This window comes from Anastrepha ludens, chromosome 2, assembly GCF_028408465.1.
Source record: "Anastrepha ludens isolate Willacy chromosome 2, idAnaLude1.1, whole genome shotgun sequence".
NCBI classification, from domain to species: Eukaryota; Metazoa; Arthropoda; class Insecta; order Diptera; family Tephritidae; genus Anastrepha; species Anastrepha ludens.
Genome location: NC_071498.1, coordinates 79,939,410 through 79,959,621, shown reverse-complemented (window position 1 = coordinate 79,959,621; position 20,212 = coordinate 79,939,410). Strand labels below are relative to the sequence as shown.

The 20,212-nt window shown below is 36.8% G+C and overlaps 1 protein-coding gene across 4 annotated transcripts in view; it reads right to left on the bottom strand.

Moving 5' to 3' along the window:
• Nucleotides 1-2,184: 2,184 nt before the first annotated feature.
• LOC128871937 (homeotic protein proboscipedia) overlaps nucleotides 2,185-20,212 on the bottom strand; it is a 133,233-nt gene continuing 115,205 nt past the window's right edge. For 2 of the 4 annotated variants that reach the window (XM_054114125.1, XM_054114124.1), the window contains exons 4-8: nucleotides 9,836-9,993; nucleotides 9,621-9,735; nucleotides 5,216-5,347; nucleotides 4,962-5,131; nucleotides 2,185-4,882 (exon numbers count right to left, since the gene is read on the bottom strand). In XM_054114125.1, the coding sequence (XP_053970100.1) occupies nucleotides 3,353-4,882; nucleotides 4,962-5,131; nucleotides 5,216-5,347; nucleotides 9,621-9,735; nucleotides 9,836-9,993 (2,105 nt within the window). In that variant the 3' untranslated portion in view covers nucleotides 2,185-3,352. The remainder of the gene's footprint in view (nucleotides 4,883-4,961; nucleotides 5,132-5,215; nucleotides 5,348-9,620; nucleotides 9,736-9,835; nucleotides 9,994-20,212) is intronic. The other 2 variants (XM_054114126.1, XM_054114127.1) reach the window with 2 other exon arrangements.

Sequence of the window (20,212 nt, the reverse complement as noted above, 5' to 3'; positions counted from 1 at the left end):
CGTTTTGCGATGGAGTAAGTACAGGGCCCGCCGTCTATCGTTACGGATTTGAACTAGTTAATATTTGAAGAATGGTAACACTTAGCTGTCATCTGATTTGACAGAAAATTAGTTTTATTCTTCCGCTGAACGAAAATGGTTGTGTATACGATCAAAGAACGCTGGGAAATATTGCGACATTACTTTGAAAATCATGGTAATGTTGCAGAATGTGTACGAAAATTACGTACGGCAATGGGAAGAAGAAAAGCACCGAATGAAGCGTATGTGGGTTACTTTGCGAAAAAAGTAAAAGAAACTGGGTTGCTTATTGACAAACCAACGGGTGACCGACCAAAAACCGTGCGTACACCCGAAAATATTGCTGCTGTGGCCGAGAGTGTTCGTGAATCACCAGGAACATCAGTTCACTGTCGTTCTCAACAATTGGACATTTCGGAGACATAATTGAGACGAATTTTGCGTAAAGACCTAAACACCTGCTAGCCGAGGCAGCCATATGAATGAAGTTGTGTTCCATCATTAACCGGAAGGATTGTACTTCAAAATAAAAAAAAAAAGTTTGGAAAAATATTGAGTAGTTTCTTTTTTATGGCATTTTTAATTCCGTAAAGTTATATGGCGGATCCTGTATATGCACTCGATCTGGAACGTAAGTAGTAAGCATCTGTGAGAGGACTATAAACGCAACTGGCTTTTTTCTATTCTATGCTTTTGTCCTACAGTGTATGTCTGTTGCTCTTTGTTTTATCATTTTATCAGATAAGTAACATTTTCTCTGAAGTAAAGCATCTTTCAAAAGTGACGCTTATATGTAATAGTAGAAGATAATTCTTAGACGGTAACTTTTTTATGTCGTCTTTGACATTTGTTAGGTACGAGTAGACAGATATACCCTTTTACACGATAGAACAATTTAATATGAAAATGGTCGATCTTTAAGAAGAACATACCAAACATGAGTGTTTTTTTGGTGGAAAAATTCATCGGAATGTGTCGACAATTCAAAGGTTGGGAAATTGGACGTTCTGTTGAGAATACTCGTATTGCTGCTGTAGGCAAAATTTTGCTGAACAACCTTCAACATCGATATCCCGTTCTCGACGTTCTCTTGAATGCCTGATTATTCATGAATTGAATTTGGCGGAATTTACCTGTTCTATTTATGATTTTTAAAACTTGATGTTAAGAATCTGGTTTATTCGAGTAATTCATGCGTTTATGTTAGACAGATTATAACTTTCGTATCATATTAATACTGGGAGCGTACTGTATTTGAGAACAACTTGAGAGTAAACCTAATTAGAATTTTTTTACACAACTTCAACTTATTAAAAATCTATAAACTTATTCAAAAGAATTTCTAGTAGCAATGCCTCCTCCAATAACCTCCTAGATCCAGTTCGGAATGATTTCAAGCCCGAATCATATAAGCCATATACCATGGCGGTATTAAAAACAGACTTTCGGGAAGAAACACGATGCTTATTGGTTTCACATTCAACTACGGCCCATATGTAGGTATGCAGGGAATTAAGGTCTGAGGTGCTCGGGGGGAACATTTAAATGATGTAATTTTTCGCATATAAATGTTAAGAATCATGTTTTGAATATAAATAGGTAAACCTGAAAGAATGTAAATTTTAAAACAACATATAGGCGCGCCTATTGAAATACCTTTGCATTTGTTTTTTTCTTAAATATATTTTTACTTTTCTGAAATACATTTGCGTTTTTCAGAAATACAGTGGGACAGGTGTAGTATTTATATTGCCAACTTCTTCAAGTTGATTTGTATTGAGATGATTACGTAGTCGGACGGTGAAAGTTTCCCCTTGGAATTTGGTTACCGAAACGTAAAAGAGCTTTATCAATCGACTTTATAGATGTCGGGAGGTAAAGATCTTTCACAGTAAAAACGAGTCGAAAAAACACTTTCTCTTCAGGTAACCGTACACTTTTCCCAATCCATTTTTCCCAAAAGTCATTTTTCCCAAAACTTTTGTTCCCAATAAAATAACTCCCAAACCAATTTTCCCAATTCAATTAAAATCCTATTTTTCCCAAACTTGTTTTGGGGGAAAAATATGTCATTCAAAATTTGTTGGAAGACGAGCAAGAGGAAGACGGCGTGCGGTTCCTCCACGGTTCTTGCCTGTTTTATGGAACACGTACGAAGCTACGCTTAACAATCAACACCGCACTAACAATATAAGCGAGGGGTGGCATAACAGATTTCAACTTATGGTTGGAAAAAACCATCCATCATTGTACTATCTTCTTCAAGAGTTTCTGAAAGAGCAGTGTGACACAGAAACAATTTTAAGACAATTAGACCTGGGACAAAAAGTAAAAGCAGCTCCAAAAAAGAAATGGTTACAATCAAAGATGAGAATGAGAAGTATAGTGGCTCAATATGAAGATTACAAAGGGAGCGAAATTTCTGAGTATCTTCGACTCCTTGGACACAATATCAGCCTCTAAAGAATTTTTACACATTTTATAATTTTTATATCATTAATAAATAATTTTTTGCTCTTTGGAAAAAAATGTATTTGGGAAAAAAGTCTTGGGAAAAACAGTTTGGATGAAAAAATTTGGGAACATTTGCCTTTGGGAAAAGTAAGCATTGGGAAAAAAGTTTTGGGAAGAATGGATTGGGAAAACTGGTCAGCAACTTTCTCTTCCACGTCTGCCTGCACCTTGAGAACCGAGATTTCAGTACAGGCTGAACGTTGCTTTCCAGCTAAACTAAGTTTAAATGACCAATTCTGTAGGGTTAGACTAAATTTAAAAACTAGCCATTCTAACCGTCTAACCTTCGCTGAAAACGTTGTCCTGAGGTAACATAAATAATCATTTTATTTTTCCCATTCAGTGATGAAATTAAATTCGCACTTTTTACATCTTTTTTGAACGTTGTTCATAATTATATTAAACTTTCTCAGCTCATTTTGCTGCTTCAAAACGAATTTTAAGATTTTTAAATAACTTTTTAAAATTAAATAAATTCAGCATTCACACGTGGAAATGAGTCATTAATACAAACAATTTCTCTTCTTTTAAAGAAGTTGTCTAGATGAAAGCTTAGAAGAGCGGGGCGTTTATTATATGTATTTTAGTAAGACATCGTTTCGCTTGTAGATGTTAAACACCTTTTTGCCACTTCTTAATTTTTGGAGTTTAGATACTTTCGAGTTAGCGTGAGGAAATCTTACCCCGCATATAAATACACAGCATATAGTATACATTCACACACACGTATATGTGCACATATGTATGTATGTATATATGCACCTATGAATGTGTAGTGTAGCCGTTCTAAAATTGCCTTTCAACCGCTTTAGATGAACTAACTTAACTGGTAGTATTCAGGTGCAAAATCATTAGCCAGATTGCTGAGGAAGTTAAAGTCCGATGAGCTGTTTGAGTTCTCCATGCCGGTGAGATTGCCGCCAGTACCAGTGCCGGGTACACCATTGCCTGCCATTGGATATGTTGGTGCATTAGCTGGCGTGCTCCCGTTAATGGGAAAGTTATTGGCGCCTATGTTCATATGCGTTGTTGGCGGCTGGTGATGCGGGTGCAGATGTGGATGGTGGTGCGGTGGCATGGTCGGTTCCGGCTGCATTTGTGGCGGTCCATTCTCGTAATAGCTGGCGAAGCTACCATAGCTGCCGTCGCAGTTTTCCATTTGTACACCTAGAGCGCTGGCATTTGGCGGGATGTACATATCTGCCGCAGCCGATGTCGGCTCTGCCGCCACTCCTATCTTCACGTGTGGCGAGCCATCGGCCATGTATTCTGCAGCTATGCCACCTATATGCGGATGGTGTTGAGGTTGGAGTTGATGAGTGTCATGCGCTTGTTGCGCCTGATGCTGGTGAAACTCGGAATGAATTGATTGCTGATGTTGTTGCTGTTGGAAGTTCAAGTGGTCATAATAACTTGCGGTTTGAGTCTTGGCTTCGTAATAGCTGCTCCCTGTATTCAGAGAAGTCACCTCAAATTCCCCATCATGGTGCTGAGGATGCATGTACCCGCTACCATTGTCCACCGCATGGTGATTATAATTCATGTAGTGCCCAGCGACACCTGGCGGGCCGGGTTCACCACCATGACTGTAGAAAGCTTGCTGTTGTGGTGGTGCGTGTGATTGCTGATGTGTTTGCGGAAGGTGAAATGCATTAGCTGCCGTTGGTTTCCCAGCCTGGAACTCATGTTGAAGTTTAAGATTGTGTATGTCTGGTGAAAGTTTGCTGATGAAATCCGGTTTGGGACTTCGATATTCACCATTCGGCTGATGCTGTTGATGGTTTAATTGGTTGTTATTAGGCATTTGCTGTAGCTTGTGTTGTGGTGGCATTGGCAATGTCAGATTTTGTCGATGCTGTGGAGACCCCGATGCGGCGAATTCATGGTCATATTTGCCGTAGTAGTTGTGTGGCGACTGAGTTTGCGTTAACTGAACTTGCGCCTGGGATTGTTGCTGCATTTGTGGTTGTTGATGTTGCTGTAGCTGATGATGAAGATGGGGTCGCTGCTCTGGTTGAAGGCTATGCTTCGGATAGTAGCCCCCATGAAAATATGTGGCCATTCCAGCTCGACCGCCGGCTTCGTTAATATTTGCCGCGTTCGCATTGTTGACATTTTGGAATCGTTTTCTCCGCGGACCACCTTCACTATTGGGGCCACTATTCGAATTCGCTGTCGTTTGGCTGTTGTGTGACGAGGTGTCTGAGTTCCGACGGTATCCACCACCACCAGCCGACATAATGGCATTGTTGTTATTTCCGCCATTTGCATTGCTGACCCCCGTAGGAGAATCATAAGAGAACGGTGATGCTTTGGTGGACGTGGAAACTGCTTCTTTTTTGACAACCTACATAAATAATTAGTGCAAACAATGATGAACAAATGAATCACTAAATGTATTTTCAATTTAAATGTTTAGCACATACTTGACTGTCATCTTTTTTCTTCACTTTAATGGGACTCTCGTCGAGGTCTTCTTCGAAGCTGACACTGGAAGCCACACTTGAATCGGCACTTATTAAATTCGAGGCAGACACCGTTGAGCTACCGAGGAGATTCGATGAAATACCTGATTCAAGGGTGGAGTTAGGCGTTACTGTGGAATAAATGATTCCAAATTAGAAAACAGATTTTTAACGTATTTTGTTTTGCTTCACATTATTTGTAATCAGTTACTTACAACTTCCTGCGCTCGCATTGTTGTTGGTCGCACTCGGTGTGTTGTTGTTGTGCCCTCGTGAATTCGAGGTGGAATCTGGTATATCATCTGATGGCAGTTCACAGCCTTGACATGATTTCTTTGAGTTGGAGTCTATTTGAAGTTGTAAAAGGGATGAAAAGGGAAGCAATGAAATAAAACGGAAAAAAGTGTAAATTAAACTAGAGAAAGGCAATACGAGTAGATATCCGGGGTGTTCGGGTTAGGAAATATTTTTTTCATTTACTCTCTTCTAATATCAAATTTTGATTCACAATATACATATGTACGTATATGTATATAATAAATGGCGATAATATACGAGCGATAGGAACAAAAAGAAAATAACAACGATGGGAGATGTCAAATTGATACTAGTTTTATTTTGAAGCTAGATTTATAACACTTGAATGATAAAATCACCGATTGAGCATGTCGAAATGGTGGGCTGTTTAGCGTAGACTAAGAACTTGACCTGACTTCAGAGAAAATAATCGAGAAAACAATTGATGAACGCTCGCCGTGAGATGAGCCCGTGGTCAAATTTCTTTTTCAAATAGGATACCTAAATTGGCAGAAATATACTCGGAGGTTTGTTGTTGCCCTCTCTAAGTCAACTTATTTAGTTTGATATTTCACGTCCACAGTGGATATTGAAATGTGCGGACTAGTGCACAGGCACCAATCAATCTCATATTTTATTGCCATTTCTTGCTATTTTGAGTGAAACTTATTTTATAAAAACACTGAAAATAACAGGGCCACTATTTTTTTCTAGACTTGATTTTCAATAAAGGAAGATGAAACTTACAGGGTTCAGCACTCGAAGTGTAACCAATTAAAAAGGCCATAAATTTAGTTTGAAAATTACTTTTATTCAATTCGAAGTAAAAAATGTATGAAAATAATACAAATTACGAATCAATTTATTTTTGCTCGATATGACCACCTTTTGCCTTGACTATGGCCTTGAGACGGTCCAGGAACAAATTGCAAGCTGCCCAAATGTGGCTTGCAGGTATTTTGATCCAGCTGCGGAGACTGGTGAATCTTTTAGTTCTGACCTTGCTCCCCAAAATGGCTCAAAGAGAATAATCCGTCGGATTCGCGTCTGGTGAATTTGAGAGCCGTTGTGTGGACGTTATGAAGTTCGGAACGTTGTGTTTTAGCCATTCTTGGGCACTCGATCTTTGTGAGACGGTGCCGAGTCCCGTTGAAAGGTCCATAGTCTGCCACCTAAATGTTTGTCTGCCCACGGCTTCAAAGCAACCGCATTTACCTTGACGCCAGGCTCGATGAAAACGATTGGAGGGCGCCCATCTGCGGTTTCAGCCGCCCAATTCGGGAGTTTACGAATTGCTCAATTTGAAAAATTGCCTCGTCAGAAAACACAATGTTCGAAATTGACCGCTTTCGGACAACCGAAGCAACTCCTTCGTTTTCTCAAGTGTGACTTTTTGCTGCTTTGGTGTGAGATCATGCGCCTTTTGTCCGTGTAAGGGCAGAAAGATTGGTAAATTTCTTTGTGTTTGGCATGCGTTTGAATGGGGGAAGCCAAGTGATTTTCCTTTTCCACCACGACAACGCACCAGCTCGTGCCTCAGCAGTTGTGGTGTCTCAGGAGGTGATTGCAGAAACGAATGCCTATTTTTCAGATTGGGCAAAACCTATTACTCGGAAGGGATCAGGAAACTAGAACAGAGTTGGCGCATTAGCTTAAATGAGACTATGTCGAAAAATTAAAAAGGTTTACCCCAAACCATTAAGTAGTTTTTATTTTTTCACGAACTTTTCAAACGACCCTCGAGATCTATGAAAAATCATAAGCTGATGAACTACGAGTTTGTTGTTGTTGTTCTTGTTGTTGTAGCAGTAACTTTGTTAGTTATTGCTACTACGAATTTGTCTTCTACTTAGGTTATCCGCTTTTAGAAAGAAACGCGATTTTTAACTTTAGGTTGTAAATTTGATTCTGTTTTTGTAGTTAAATTTTTTTAGTGATAAAAAACAGTCACTGATTATTTGTTACGGTTGTGTGAAACAAGGCGAACATGACCGCACAATTTTAGCCAGCACTTTACGATCGTAGGAAGTAAGAGAGTGCAGAGCTATTCTAAATGATCTGGCTAAGCGGGACATCACGAACGTTATCTGATCAGATTCCAAAATATTCCTCTGTCTCGGCGATGACTTTCTCGTTTGAACTAATTTTTTTCCCCGCAAGACATTTCCTCATGTTACGGAACAAGAAAAAGTCGCAGGGGGCTAGATCAGGTGAATACGTGGGGTGCGGCAGCAATTCATAACGCGATTCATGGGGTTTGGCGGCGACATTTCCGGATTAATGTGCTGGTGCGTTATCGTGGTGAAACAGCAACTTCGTTTCGCCAAATGCGGTCATGCCTCCTTCAATTTTTTGTGAAAGCGGTTCAGTAACTCACTGTAGTATTCTCCAGTGATCGTTCTTCCTTTTTCTAAAAAGTCCATGAGAATGACGTCGTTGCATCCGAAGAAATCGTCACCATGACCTTTGCGGTCGATGAGACCGTATTCGCCTTCTTTGGAGCAGATTCACCCGCAGAAATTCATTGCTTTGATTGTTGCTTCAGGTTTCATCAACGATAACAACTCGACACAAAAATTCCTTAAATTGCTTCAAACACTGCTTCGAAGATAATAGTCTCATCCACTTGTTGTTGCTTGTGAATAATCGCGGCATCCATCGGGTCGACAATTTTTTCATCCCCAACTATTAATTGCCGCTCCTGTCGACACACCTAAGGCCTCTGTTACTTCGCGCTCTTTCGGTCGTCGATCAGCGAGATTCATGTTGTTGAATTTTTGGATGATTTCCTCGGTAACCTCGTCTGTAGCCATCGCTCCTCATCAAAAACGGATGTTCACCCACGTTTAAATTTTTCAAAGCGTCCCCATAGACAACATCAAACTTTGCTTTCATCTCCTAGTATTTTTCCCCATCCAAAAACAAAAAGCGAATTACCGAACGATTCTCTTTTTCCATTTTAGCAAAAAACACGAAGCACGTCTTACTCGAATAGCTGCCAAACCCAAACTAACTAACTAACTAAATCAGTCTGAAATTTGTTTTGTTGAAGTTTGATAGATGCAGCACACGAAGCTAACAGCAACTTCCCTCAGGAATGTCTTCTGTCATCAAACACGGGTTCTTATTGAACCGCTCTCGTAGCCCACCTGCTATAAAATGCTAATTTTCAAAAAATAAAAAACGTGATATCATTTGTATATGAAGAAAAATTGCTCCAATTCGTTGTACCAATAATAATAAACCCAAGAAAAGACATCCGATGTAAGAAAATTTTGAAAAATGGATGATGCTATGCCTAATTTTGGGTAAATGCGTGTATCTCAATAACGACTTAAGAAAACTCTCCGCATCTTAGTATAGGCCCTGCAATATAGATCCTTCAAAAGAGGCATTGAGATCGAATAAAACTACAACCACTTTTCTATAAGTTGAGAATACATTTCCTTATTAGCCTCATTGTGTATGAGTTTGTAAGATTCCAAAAATTAACAGCCAACTCAGGTAAAGTTCTACTAAAAGGTGTGTGGATATATATGTATAGGTATATATATATATTATATAGGTATTCATTACTGGTTTGTACTTAAAATTCAATACTTTAAGATGTCACGGAACACAAGTCAATAGAATTAGTTAAATATATACTTTTTTATGAAATAGTGACTCGTCCGCTAAATAAAACATTAATTCACAAGGGAAGGTAATAATGATTTACTTAATAAAAAAAAATTTTGTTGATATAATCAAATGATTAGCAGGTGGAGTGGTGGCATTTCTGAAGATTTAATGTAATAATACAAGTACGAGTATATGCCACTTAGTTTGTGCTGAGATAGGCCATAAGTAACTGGAACGCAAATAAAAATCACGTGGCATATTATGTGTATGTGTGCAACACACTTCCGAAGTATGTATGGGATGTACGTATGGATGCTTATAACCATGAATTACAAATGTACTATATCTTGTTTCGCTGGAAGGGTTGTAATATAGAGAAGGGATTATCTTGAATGTGATTATGGTGTACAGCATTGGGGTGTCAACAGCGCAAAAACAAGCCGCGAAACCATTGACAATGATTGATAAGATTTTTTTCATCATTTTACCTAATTTCTTGCAAGTAGTTGATGGAAAAGCGTGAATATTGTACTTTTCTGCTTTGAAGAATTTCACGTGCATTAAGAGCTATGGAAATCTGCTTTAAAAAAAAAAAAACAATTTCAGAGACGGCTACAAAACATTGAATGTACATAGGATTTAAGTGCCAAATAAAGTACAAAACGGACTATCCTAAAGAGAAATTATGAATACGGCACTTACTACTATCAGACTGATCATCATCACCTTTTAGACTGTCTTTGTTGTCTTCATCATCGGTCTTGGAAAGAGTTTGACGCTTATGCTTCATACGGCGATTTTGAAACCACACCTTGACCTATAAATAAATAGTTTTAATATATAAGTACATGTTTTTATTGTTTAAGTGAATGACACTTTTGCTATGGCGTTCTCTAATATTTTCAAAATGTGCTCACCTGTCGTTCGGTCAGGTCTAAGCTCGCTGCAATTTCAATACGCCGGGGCCGGCATAAATACTTATTGAAATGAAACTCTTTTTCGAGTTCCAGCAGTTGTGTATTGGTATAGGCAGTGCGCAGACGTCGGGGGAGGCCATTTTCTGGAACGAATTCAGCTGCAATTGAAAATTGCATTTTCTTGATATTTGAGTAAATGTGATTTTGAATTGAGTGTAATTACAGTTCTGTCAGCATAGAAACAGAGCTGAAATGCTTTCTAAAAAATATATTTTGCATTCATTTTTAAGCGAATTAAATCTTATATATGTACGTAATTTCCTGTTTAGGTTAGTTGTGATTTTATATGTTCTAATTCATTAACGAACTGTTGAGTGCTACCCAACTATATACAACTACATGCACTTTTAACAAAACTGAATAATTTTACATCATTTTCACGAATAGATACTTTGGTGCTCTGCGAACGTACACCCAGGAGCATCCGCAAATACTTACAGTTGTTGAGTAAGTTGTAAGTTGCGCCCAACTTCCACCGTAAATTAATTAACGAAATTCTAATCAATCAATCAGAAGTTGTCAAGTAACTGCCAAACAGAGCAGTTTTCTCAGAGCAGCTTTATGGGTTGTTGAAATTTTTCTGTAAGCAATTGCCTGAAGAATCTTTTTTTTATAGTGTGAGATGACACTTCACTTTTACGGTAATTGAGCCTTAAAAATAAGAACAAATAATCAATTACGCCTTAAAACAAAGGAAGCGAAGCCGGCTTGTTGCAAGAAGTATCGAAAATTACTGAAAATGGCTCAATAGTTAAATAGGGTTTGTATTATAGAATGGTTCCAAATGAACTTCCAAATCAAAAGAGCAAATACCATAAACTATGTCTGGCAGTTTTAACACACATCTCTGCACACATTCACTTTTGATATACAGCTAAATGTCTGCTAGAAGTGTTCTCTGCTGCCGGAATTTACATAGTACACATAAATAGTTTTGAACAAGCCCGAAGTCATCACGTGCCCCCATTGCATACAGGCGCATTTATGTATAATCAATTTACCCACACATTGGCACAAACGTACTTGTGCATACAACAATCCACTTATATATGTAACAAGCTAAGCAGCACCACACCTCCCGTCATCTCGCAAACCAAAAAGGTGAAGCGCACAAAAGCAGAAAATATGATTTCCTTTTCGGCGACGAGTGAAAAGATAATTTTCTAAATATGCCTCTGAGTAGCAAGGCACGTCGTTCGAACGAATGAAGCTTGAGTTTTGTAAAGTAGAGAATGCACAACCTAAAAGGAAGTACATATTTTCCGGGACAATGGCAAGGATTCACCTGGCATGTTGTGAAATTATGGAAGGAGTACTAAACCGCATCAGTAGTAACTGGAGTGTGCGGAATGAAAAGTAAATGATTTGTACGCTAAACACACTGGGCAAAATAAGTCGACTTGCATTTAGTCACATCTTCTTGCGGAGTGTAGTTAGGCCGTTAAGTTTACAAGCTATAGTACATACATATGTGTGTTACCGTACTGGGTTTAGTAATTGAAAATTGAGAAAATAAATTTCATACATATGCCAACGCAATATTTGCAAACGTTGCAAAGTGCCATGACGGAAGGAGTACCGGATGGACGTAAGTGAAACTTATCACAACTGCAGGCTTATTGAAAGCTTGAAATTTACGGCCTTGCAATTCCATGGTTGGTGGATTAAACTTACGTTTGAATATAAGTACGAACATATGAATGTACATATGTATGTAAATGAGTTGGTTTTCCGTAAAGTTGATGCGTGTTGTATTATATTGCATTGGTATCCATCTGCTTCTACTTGGCTTCAGAAGTATTTAAAAGGCATGTAATGGTTTTATTAAAGTTTCTGCGTCCAAACTTAAAAAAGGAAGTGTAATCTTTTAAGGACACTGCTATCATGATGGGTTTAATATATTTTGTGTCCCATATTTATAAAAGTTTCTTTTTGAATTTTAGTTTGTTATGACTCTGACTTTCTTTCCCGCTAGAAATAGATGGACACTCAAAGTCAATCCATTCCGTGGAACGAAATTAATCGCTTTACACCAGAACAGCGCAGGGAGATACTGCACTTCTTTTTCAAAAGTGCGTGAACCTCCAATCAATGGCAATTTTAAGTCTTTCTATTTACTATCTTTGCGATAGGCAATTGGCCGTCACAAGGGTGACTCTATTCGGTATTGCCTGTGCAAGAAATACCGAATGATAATAAAAGTGTTTTTTAAGAAATTAAAATTAACAAAAACATTTTTCTAATAGCGGTCGCCCCTCGGCAGGCAATGGCAAACCTCCGATTGTATTTCTGCCATGAAAAAGCTCCTCATAAAAATATTTGGCATACGGAGTGGGCTTGAAACTGTAGGTCCCTTTATTTGTGGAACAACATCAACACGCACACCACAAATACGAGGAGGAGCTCGGCCAAACACCTAAAAACGGTGTACGCGCCAATTATATATACACACTAGCAAATCCGGCCCCCTTCGCTGGGCACACTAAAATAGAATAGATATGGTTTAGAACAGAAAATATATGATTTTCATATTATTTATTTCTTTATTCTTTATTCAAGCGCTTTGGCATAAACAATATTTTTTGTTTTTCTATTTGTTTTTGAGTAAATATAAAATATAAATTGAAAATCAGGAAAAAAGAAGATTGTTTTTAAATTTCAAATCAACGCATATGAATAAATAATCGTCTTTTTTCCTGATCATCCATGAATTTTTCGTTTCAATTTATATGTTTTATTAAGCATTGGAGCTTTTTTAACCATTATCCATTTATATTTTTCAAAAAAAAAAAAACGAAAAAATTTTTTTTTCACGAACACATAATTTCATTCGGATTTCACATTAAATTTTCAAATTTCGTAAGAAATTATTCACTGTTCCAAAATCCACTCCAAAAAAATTCACAAACAATTTTTACATGTTGCACTTACGTTTTTTCCTTATGGCATCCAAATCAGAAAGAAATATAGACCCATTGTAACTCACACTGTCAATTTGACAGTTCAGTTCCGCCCCAAGCGTTAAAAAAGTAAGCGACATTATGGCTGGTTCAAAAGAACGCTGTACCCGTTGCCAGTGCTCCGAATTACAACCAAACTTTACGAAACCCATTTTCAATACTTACTTAACAATGTGCGTAAGTTTGGTTTAATTCGGTGCAAAGACACGGCGGGTCCACGTTTTGGCATATATTTCGAAACCCCAGTCATCAATAGGTATGAAAATTACCCCGTATTAAAGCACTTATAAGAATGTAAATATAAGAATGCCCCTTTTCTCCTTTAAATAATTCCTGTTGCAAAATATCCCCCAAGCATGTAAATTTTCCACAATGTGTTATCACTGCACTGTGTATAAGTACAAGACTCTTTCTCCCCGAAGGAAGTAATTTTTATACTAGAAGCTTTTTTCGAATTGGTGTTTGTATCGATGTTTTTTGTAACATTTGCTATATTGCAAAGCTACAATATAATTTTAATCATAAATTCATTCCATATTCTTCAAAATACCCATGGAAATTTCATAATATTCAGATATTGCAATGGCTCCAATGTCTTTCGCTTGGAAAACTTTCGAAAAAGTTGACTAAAATAAATTTGTGGCGTGTAAAATATATAAAAAAAGAGTGAACCATTCTGCCCCTTGCGAAATACTTTTCTCGAAAGCAAGAAACACATACATTTACACAGAAAATAAGCCTCCTTAATTTATTGTACTAAATTTAAAAATTTTATTTTTTGTGCATTTCCCTTAGTAAATTCAAGGAAAACATGATCAACTAAAAAAAGATATTGAAAAGGTCGCCTCCGCATCCTCATCCGCATGTTCGCATATCACCAAATTATCTGCGTTTTCAACGATAATTAAAGCCCGACCGTTCAACTTTGAACTACATTTTGATCATTAATCTCTATCACAATGCTGTTTTGGGATGTGAACGAAAGTCTGCATATATACGAGGATTTTTGTGTAGTCCCTAAACAGGCAAACACAATCAGGACGAAAGTTTGGAAATGTGAGGTATCGATCATCTATGTAGACTGATAGGAGTAGAGGCACTAGGATTACCATTTGTGCACCAGGATTATCATAAGGATTAAACCTATCTTTAGCAGAAACGATGGATTATAATTTAATAATTATTAATAGCGATATTTCTCATATGGGGTCGATGCTTTAAATAGAAACTAACCAAAATAATTGGGTGAAGAATCCACGCTGCTTTAAAAACTTTCAGTGTCCCACCGATTATAAGAGCTCGAAATCCACCTGGATGACGTCGGCTCTTTTCAAGCAATGGTTTCATGAGTCATTTGTTCCACAGGTGAATATTCCTTTTAAGTTTTGTCAGATTTTTAAGGTTAACTGGTTGTTTAAGGTTATATCGTTTTTAAAGGAGAACGCCTTACCAATTAAAGCTCTCCTCCTAATCGACAACGCTCCTTCTCACCCAAATGAAGCTGAACTGACAATGGAGAATGGGCAAATTTCGCCAATGTTTATGCCACCAAACGTTACTCCCCTCATTCAACCGATGGATCAGAATGCAATAAAAATCACTAAGTTGCATTACAGAAACAGCCTTCTAGCTTCAATAGCAGCGACAAAGTCTGATTTGCTCGTTTCGTTGAAAAAAATTAACTTAAAAACAGCTACATATAAATCTTTTGGATGCGGCTTGGTTTCGTGTTGGTGAAGCAACATTAGCTAAGTGCTGGAACAGTATATTACATTTTGCGGTAAGCAATGATGATTCCGAAGATAATGTTCCATTGGCGGTTTTAAAAGAAAAATGGGAAGCTGAACTTCGCACCTTGATGAGGAACACCGTCGATCTCCTTAGGAGTTTAAATCCTAAGGTTAGTTCGTGTTCGCAGATATGCTCAAAGATATGTATGTGGGTTATTGGAAAAATTATTTTTTATTAAAAATTTCAGATTGAATTCACATTACCAGCCATTCATTAGTGGAACGAAGATATCGAGGAGGCCAATGCAGATGACGATCATCAACAAAACGACGAGTCCGATGATGACAGCGTGTCAGAGCAACTGGAGAAAATTAAGCCGTCTGGAGCAGTTGAAATTCTCAACAAGGCGTTAATATGGGCTGGTCATAAAGACGTCGATCAAAATGATATGAGTGTGCTAAGACGGTTAAGGGAGAAAGTTGTGCTTCAAGTTTTAGAAAAACAGAAGATAAAAAAAAGAGGACTGATTTTTTTTTAAATAAAACCATCGTATGACTTAATCCTCAATTAATATGTAACGAAAACAAGAATAAAATGTGAATTTAAATTTGAAAAATATATTTACTTAGTCTTTTTGGGCATACCAAAACGGGAACACTTTTGTTAACGTGAACTGCCTTGGTTTGAATTAGTTCACGATATCGAGCGTGCGCTGTATTTGACGTTGCCGCGCGGAAATTTCAAGACGTCGTTGATTTATTAAATTGACCGTGTCTAAAGTCAATATTTACATACAAATAAGTATATATAAATATATTTGAAATTCATTTCGATACTTTCTCTGAGAAACTTATTTTCTCAATTAATTGATAGTTTTCCTAAAGGCAATCCAATTATTCATAAGAATCGGTTCAGTTTTATCGAAAGTTCTAATCCTTAGTAGCTTGTATCGTTTTATCAAAGGTATTCAACTCAGTAAACTTAGAAATAATGATTAGAAAGCAGGTAGAATTGGGAATATGCGGTAATAATTTAAAAGTTTTTGCAAGTTTTTGATAAATAGGAAGCAATATGTTTGAACAAATAGGACAAAAAGTTGCACACAAAAACTAGACCAGGAGTGGCTTTGGGATCAAACCTATTTTCAAATTAAAACTGATCAAAAGAAAGACATTACGATATTTAATAAATATTAGCAGATATTAGGTTGATAATTTTTTTCTTCCTATATGTACGATAACGTTATTAAGAATTAGAAGCAAACTATGCTATATTTTCACACAAAATTTATTATTTTTTGAGAAATGACTGTATTGACAGCACAAGCAAAGAAAAACTAATGCTCCTTAAACTAATATATTTCGTTAAGTGCAACAGAAGACTAAAATAAAAGTGCCAGCCACAGTTTGACTAATTTGAGAAATTGCATAACAGCGTTGAGAATACAAGTAAAAAAAACTTACAAATACGTGTGACGTCAATTCGTAAAAGGTTTTCGTTGCTCTGAAAGAAAGGTAATGGATCTACTGGACAGACTTCTTCTTAATTCAGATCCATTTATTAGAAGTACACGAAAATTGCCATGAACAAAAAGGCACTACTTACATATAGATTATCAAAGAAAAGAGAGAATTACTGAGTATTTAGTGAACTAATGTTAACAATGATTATTTATGTCTTGTTTTTGTTACTTCGTTTACTGTCATTTACTTTCAGTCTATATAAAAATATAATTTTTGAGAATTGTTGTTTTTGTGCAAATGTTTGTCATACTCATTTATAAAAACTGTATTCCAATAAGAAAAACCACGATTTATCGAATATTCGATGGAATCATAACATCTCGTTATACGAAAATGTCCACGCATTCGATGAAAACTGCACCACTGTGCGGATCATTGGAATTATTGTGTACAGTTAGAAGACTATTTATTGTGAAGGTTGATAATACAATTTTTCTCGTAACTTAATTTGCTTGTTTTTTATTGGTAAAACTTTGACATTTCATTAAAAGCATTTCCCGGGAATATAAAGTTCCATTCTAAGCGAACTAGGATGGTGTGAAAACGGTGCAGTCGCTCTACTTGACTTATGGGAAGAGCGAGTGGATGAGCTCCGTGGGCCGCGGAAGAATCCAATTGAAATTGACCTCCAAAAAAAAAAAAAAAAACAAACACTGCGGTGTTTATAATAAGGGAAACGTGATAGATTGGAAAAAATTTAATTTCTTTTCATTCCCCACTGACCTTTTAGCTGCATTTTTTGCGATGTGGCAAGGAGCAATAGCTGTTGCCTCTATAAATTTTAAAGACTTAGCAAGTTATTTTTTTTTTCTGAATAAAGCCAAGCTGTAATCAAAACTCGATTGCATTGACTAAAAACTTCAATATATGTATCTATTATAAAATAATTAAATTCGTTTTAAAGTGAAACTTTCCCCATTTTCTTCAAGCTGAATTCTTCACAAGTAAAATCTGCTACAAACACCAATTGAGTGAGCTAAATTTTATTAGTGTGACACCAAACACAATGACGCATTTTGCAACTTAACTGCCTCAACTCGTTGCTCAATTCAAACATAGTCCATTGCTTATGGAAAAAAATAAAACCACTTATTTGGAATATATTTTATTAAGATTCCAGAAGCACTGCGCGAACTAAATCACTAAAAAAATGGGTGGTTTGTTAAAATATTATTTATTATGCTCAGCTTTTAATTTCGATGCGGTATCTCCTTCTGTTTAATATCCTTGAGGCAAATATTTAGTATTATAGATTATGCCAAATACTTAGCCGTGTATGAATTTATATACATAGTACGTATATGTGCAGATGTAGAAACAATACTCCATTGGTGCTCTAAGAAACATTATAAGCTCTTCACTTTGGCTCCACTACCGTGGCTGAACAAGTTTAAAAAAACTTTCGCGTCTCAAAATTAGATAAAAATAAATTCGAAAAGACTTGCACGTAACTTGATTTCCCGTATGGTCGTAGAAAAGAAAACCCTACTATTTACGCACTTATTCACTGTTGATGAATGGGGAATGACAATAAGACTAATTTTGTTGTAGACTGGGTTACCTTATGAGGTACCAATTTGTCTTCCCCAATATTTGGATAGTGCAAATTATACGGTCACTCCTACCTTATTTCTCAATATCATTCAGATATTTGTAATTTAACATACATTGATTTGTCATATATTCACATATTACGAGGGCTGCCTTTTATATTTTGCGACCTTGCTACATTATTTGTGCTGAGCTGTAATTCGATATTTTTATCGAAAAGTTTGGTATTTTTAGCACAAGTTTAGAGTTAACGTTTTCACTTACGAGTTTTATTTGTTCTTTTTTCTGTGAGTTGAGAAATTCACCTCGACCAAAAAGTGGAATTAACTCTTGACATTTGTCGTGCGATGATTTATTATGATTTTCGACGTTAATTATCCAGACAAGTGTGCATTGATTAACATACTTCGAATTTTGACTTTGAAATACCATACTTAGCCACCACAAAGCGCTGGTACAACGAATTCCAACGGGGCAGTAGTTCTTTACAGGTTGAATATCGTGAAGGCTGTCCAGAAACGGTTGGTGTGCCAGAAATAAAAGATGCTATGCGTCCATTGATAACGCAAGATGGTCATGTGACATTTCGCAAGATCGAGGCATTAATGGGACCATCATATATTCATTATTCATTTGGTTGTCAAGAAGGTTTGTTCTCGCCCAAAAAATGATTTGTGTGATGAATGACAGCAATCGACAGTAGGGATGTTCCAAGATGAGCTCAAAGCAAATGATCGCCTGCGGTACACAACCATTTGTTTGTCAAAAAGTTTACGAAAAATTATGAAAACCAAACACGAATCATCCCTCAACAAGGCAATGCGAGTTCTCACGCATCGGCTAACTTTAGATTTTTGGCACCTAATAATTTCTAATGTTGCCGAACATCAAAAATAAAACGCGAGATCAACGGCTGAAGAAGCTATTAAAGCCCTTAAATATTTCGTCTTGGAGGTGGCAAGAGGGCTTTGAAAATTGGTTATTTTACTGCGTTTTCATAATTGGGTGCAAAATATAGTATAAAAGGCAACCCTCTTATTGGTTCTATGTTAAAATCTACAAATTTACATTCAGTTTTTAGAAAACTAATACAAGTAAATCTACTCGACGAGCGAAGGAAAAGCTGCATGGCAAACGAGTAATATAGCTTAAACAACCGAAGATATTATATGTACACATATAGTTTTCAGAAAGAGTAAAGATTTAATAATCGATTGTATTTTTAACTGGTAAAATTCAGGGATCTGACTGTTTTACTTTGTGGTCGAACCAAATAGCAATAGACGTGAACTGGAGTTTGACTTAATTAGCTTAGTTTTCCTACAGGGTAAGCGAGTACGGGGCGCTATTCACATGTTAACACTTGAAAACACTCGTCACGTTGACCTTTTTTATCTAAGAGTACTTTTCAGTTACTAAAAAGTACCCAAAAATTACTTTCGACTAAATTTGAATACTTAAATGTGGAGTTGGTAGTTGCTTAAAGTTTTTTACAGGCTTAAACGCTTTCCATCTATGTAAAATAAACCAAAAACTGTGTAAATTTTACCGGCTACTTAATCGTACATGAACGCCACTTGACTAAACGTGAAAATACAGCAATACATAAATGCAAAAAATTGCATAAAGTATGAATCTTTTGTGGCAAAAAATAGCATGTTATGCTCTGGAACCTTTTGCCCGATATTGAAATGCATGTAACAGCACCCTTAACATCAGATAAGCCAAACTCCTATTCTCCAACAACATTTACCAACCCCAACACCATCTTCAACATAATTTTAATGTGGGCCGTAATTCTGTTAACACTCATTACAAACCAAAAAGCACATGCAACAGCAGCGGGCAGTTAAAGTTGAAGCCAGCGCCGCAAAAAGGACCGAGAAACCTCACATTAAGGACATGTGCGGAATATATGCGTGTGTGCGGTCATCAGACGACAAGGAGGTGGCATCGACTCAATGAGCACTGCACTAGACTGACCTCACTTAAGTGTATTGTGTGTGTGTGTGCGTAATGTGGGCAAACAAAGCGGACACTTTGTAGTTGTAACAGTGTCAAAGTAGTAGCCACACCTTGAACATACAAGATATGACCCCAATTTATCTTCTAATTTTTTTACCCAACTTACCATTATGCGTTTCTAAGCAAAAAAAAGAAATAAACACAAAAAGAAAAAAACACAGCACTGGTTGCCACGTTAGTAGATTTGCGTATGTAGTTTATTTGTAATTGTCCGGCAGACTGTCCACTTACTGCCATCGGTGTGCTGATGAGGGAAATTTGTTATTATGGTTTAAATTATGCTTAACATTGTGGTTTAGAAAATAACCCTGTTGACAATAATTTAAATGATGGCAGACAGACCGAAGGAGCAACAAAGCAACGGCAGCAGGTTGAAGGTTTACTTCGGTATCACCCTTATATTGTATAATACTGTTAGCAGATTTAAATTCCATCTTCGGAATTAATTAAATGTTTTAAGTTTGCTAAATTTAAATGGAATTGGTATAAAATAAAACTGTCAGCAGTGACTATTTCTATGAATAAAA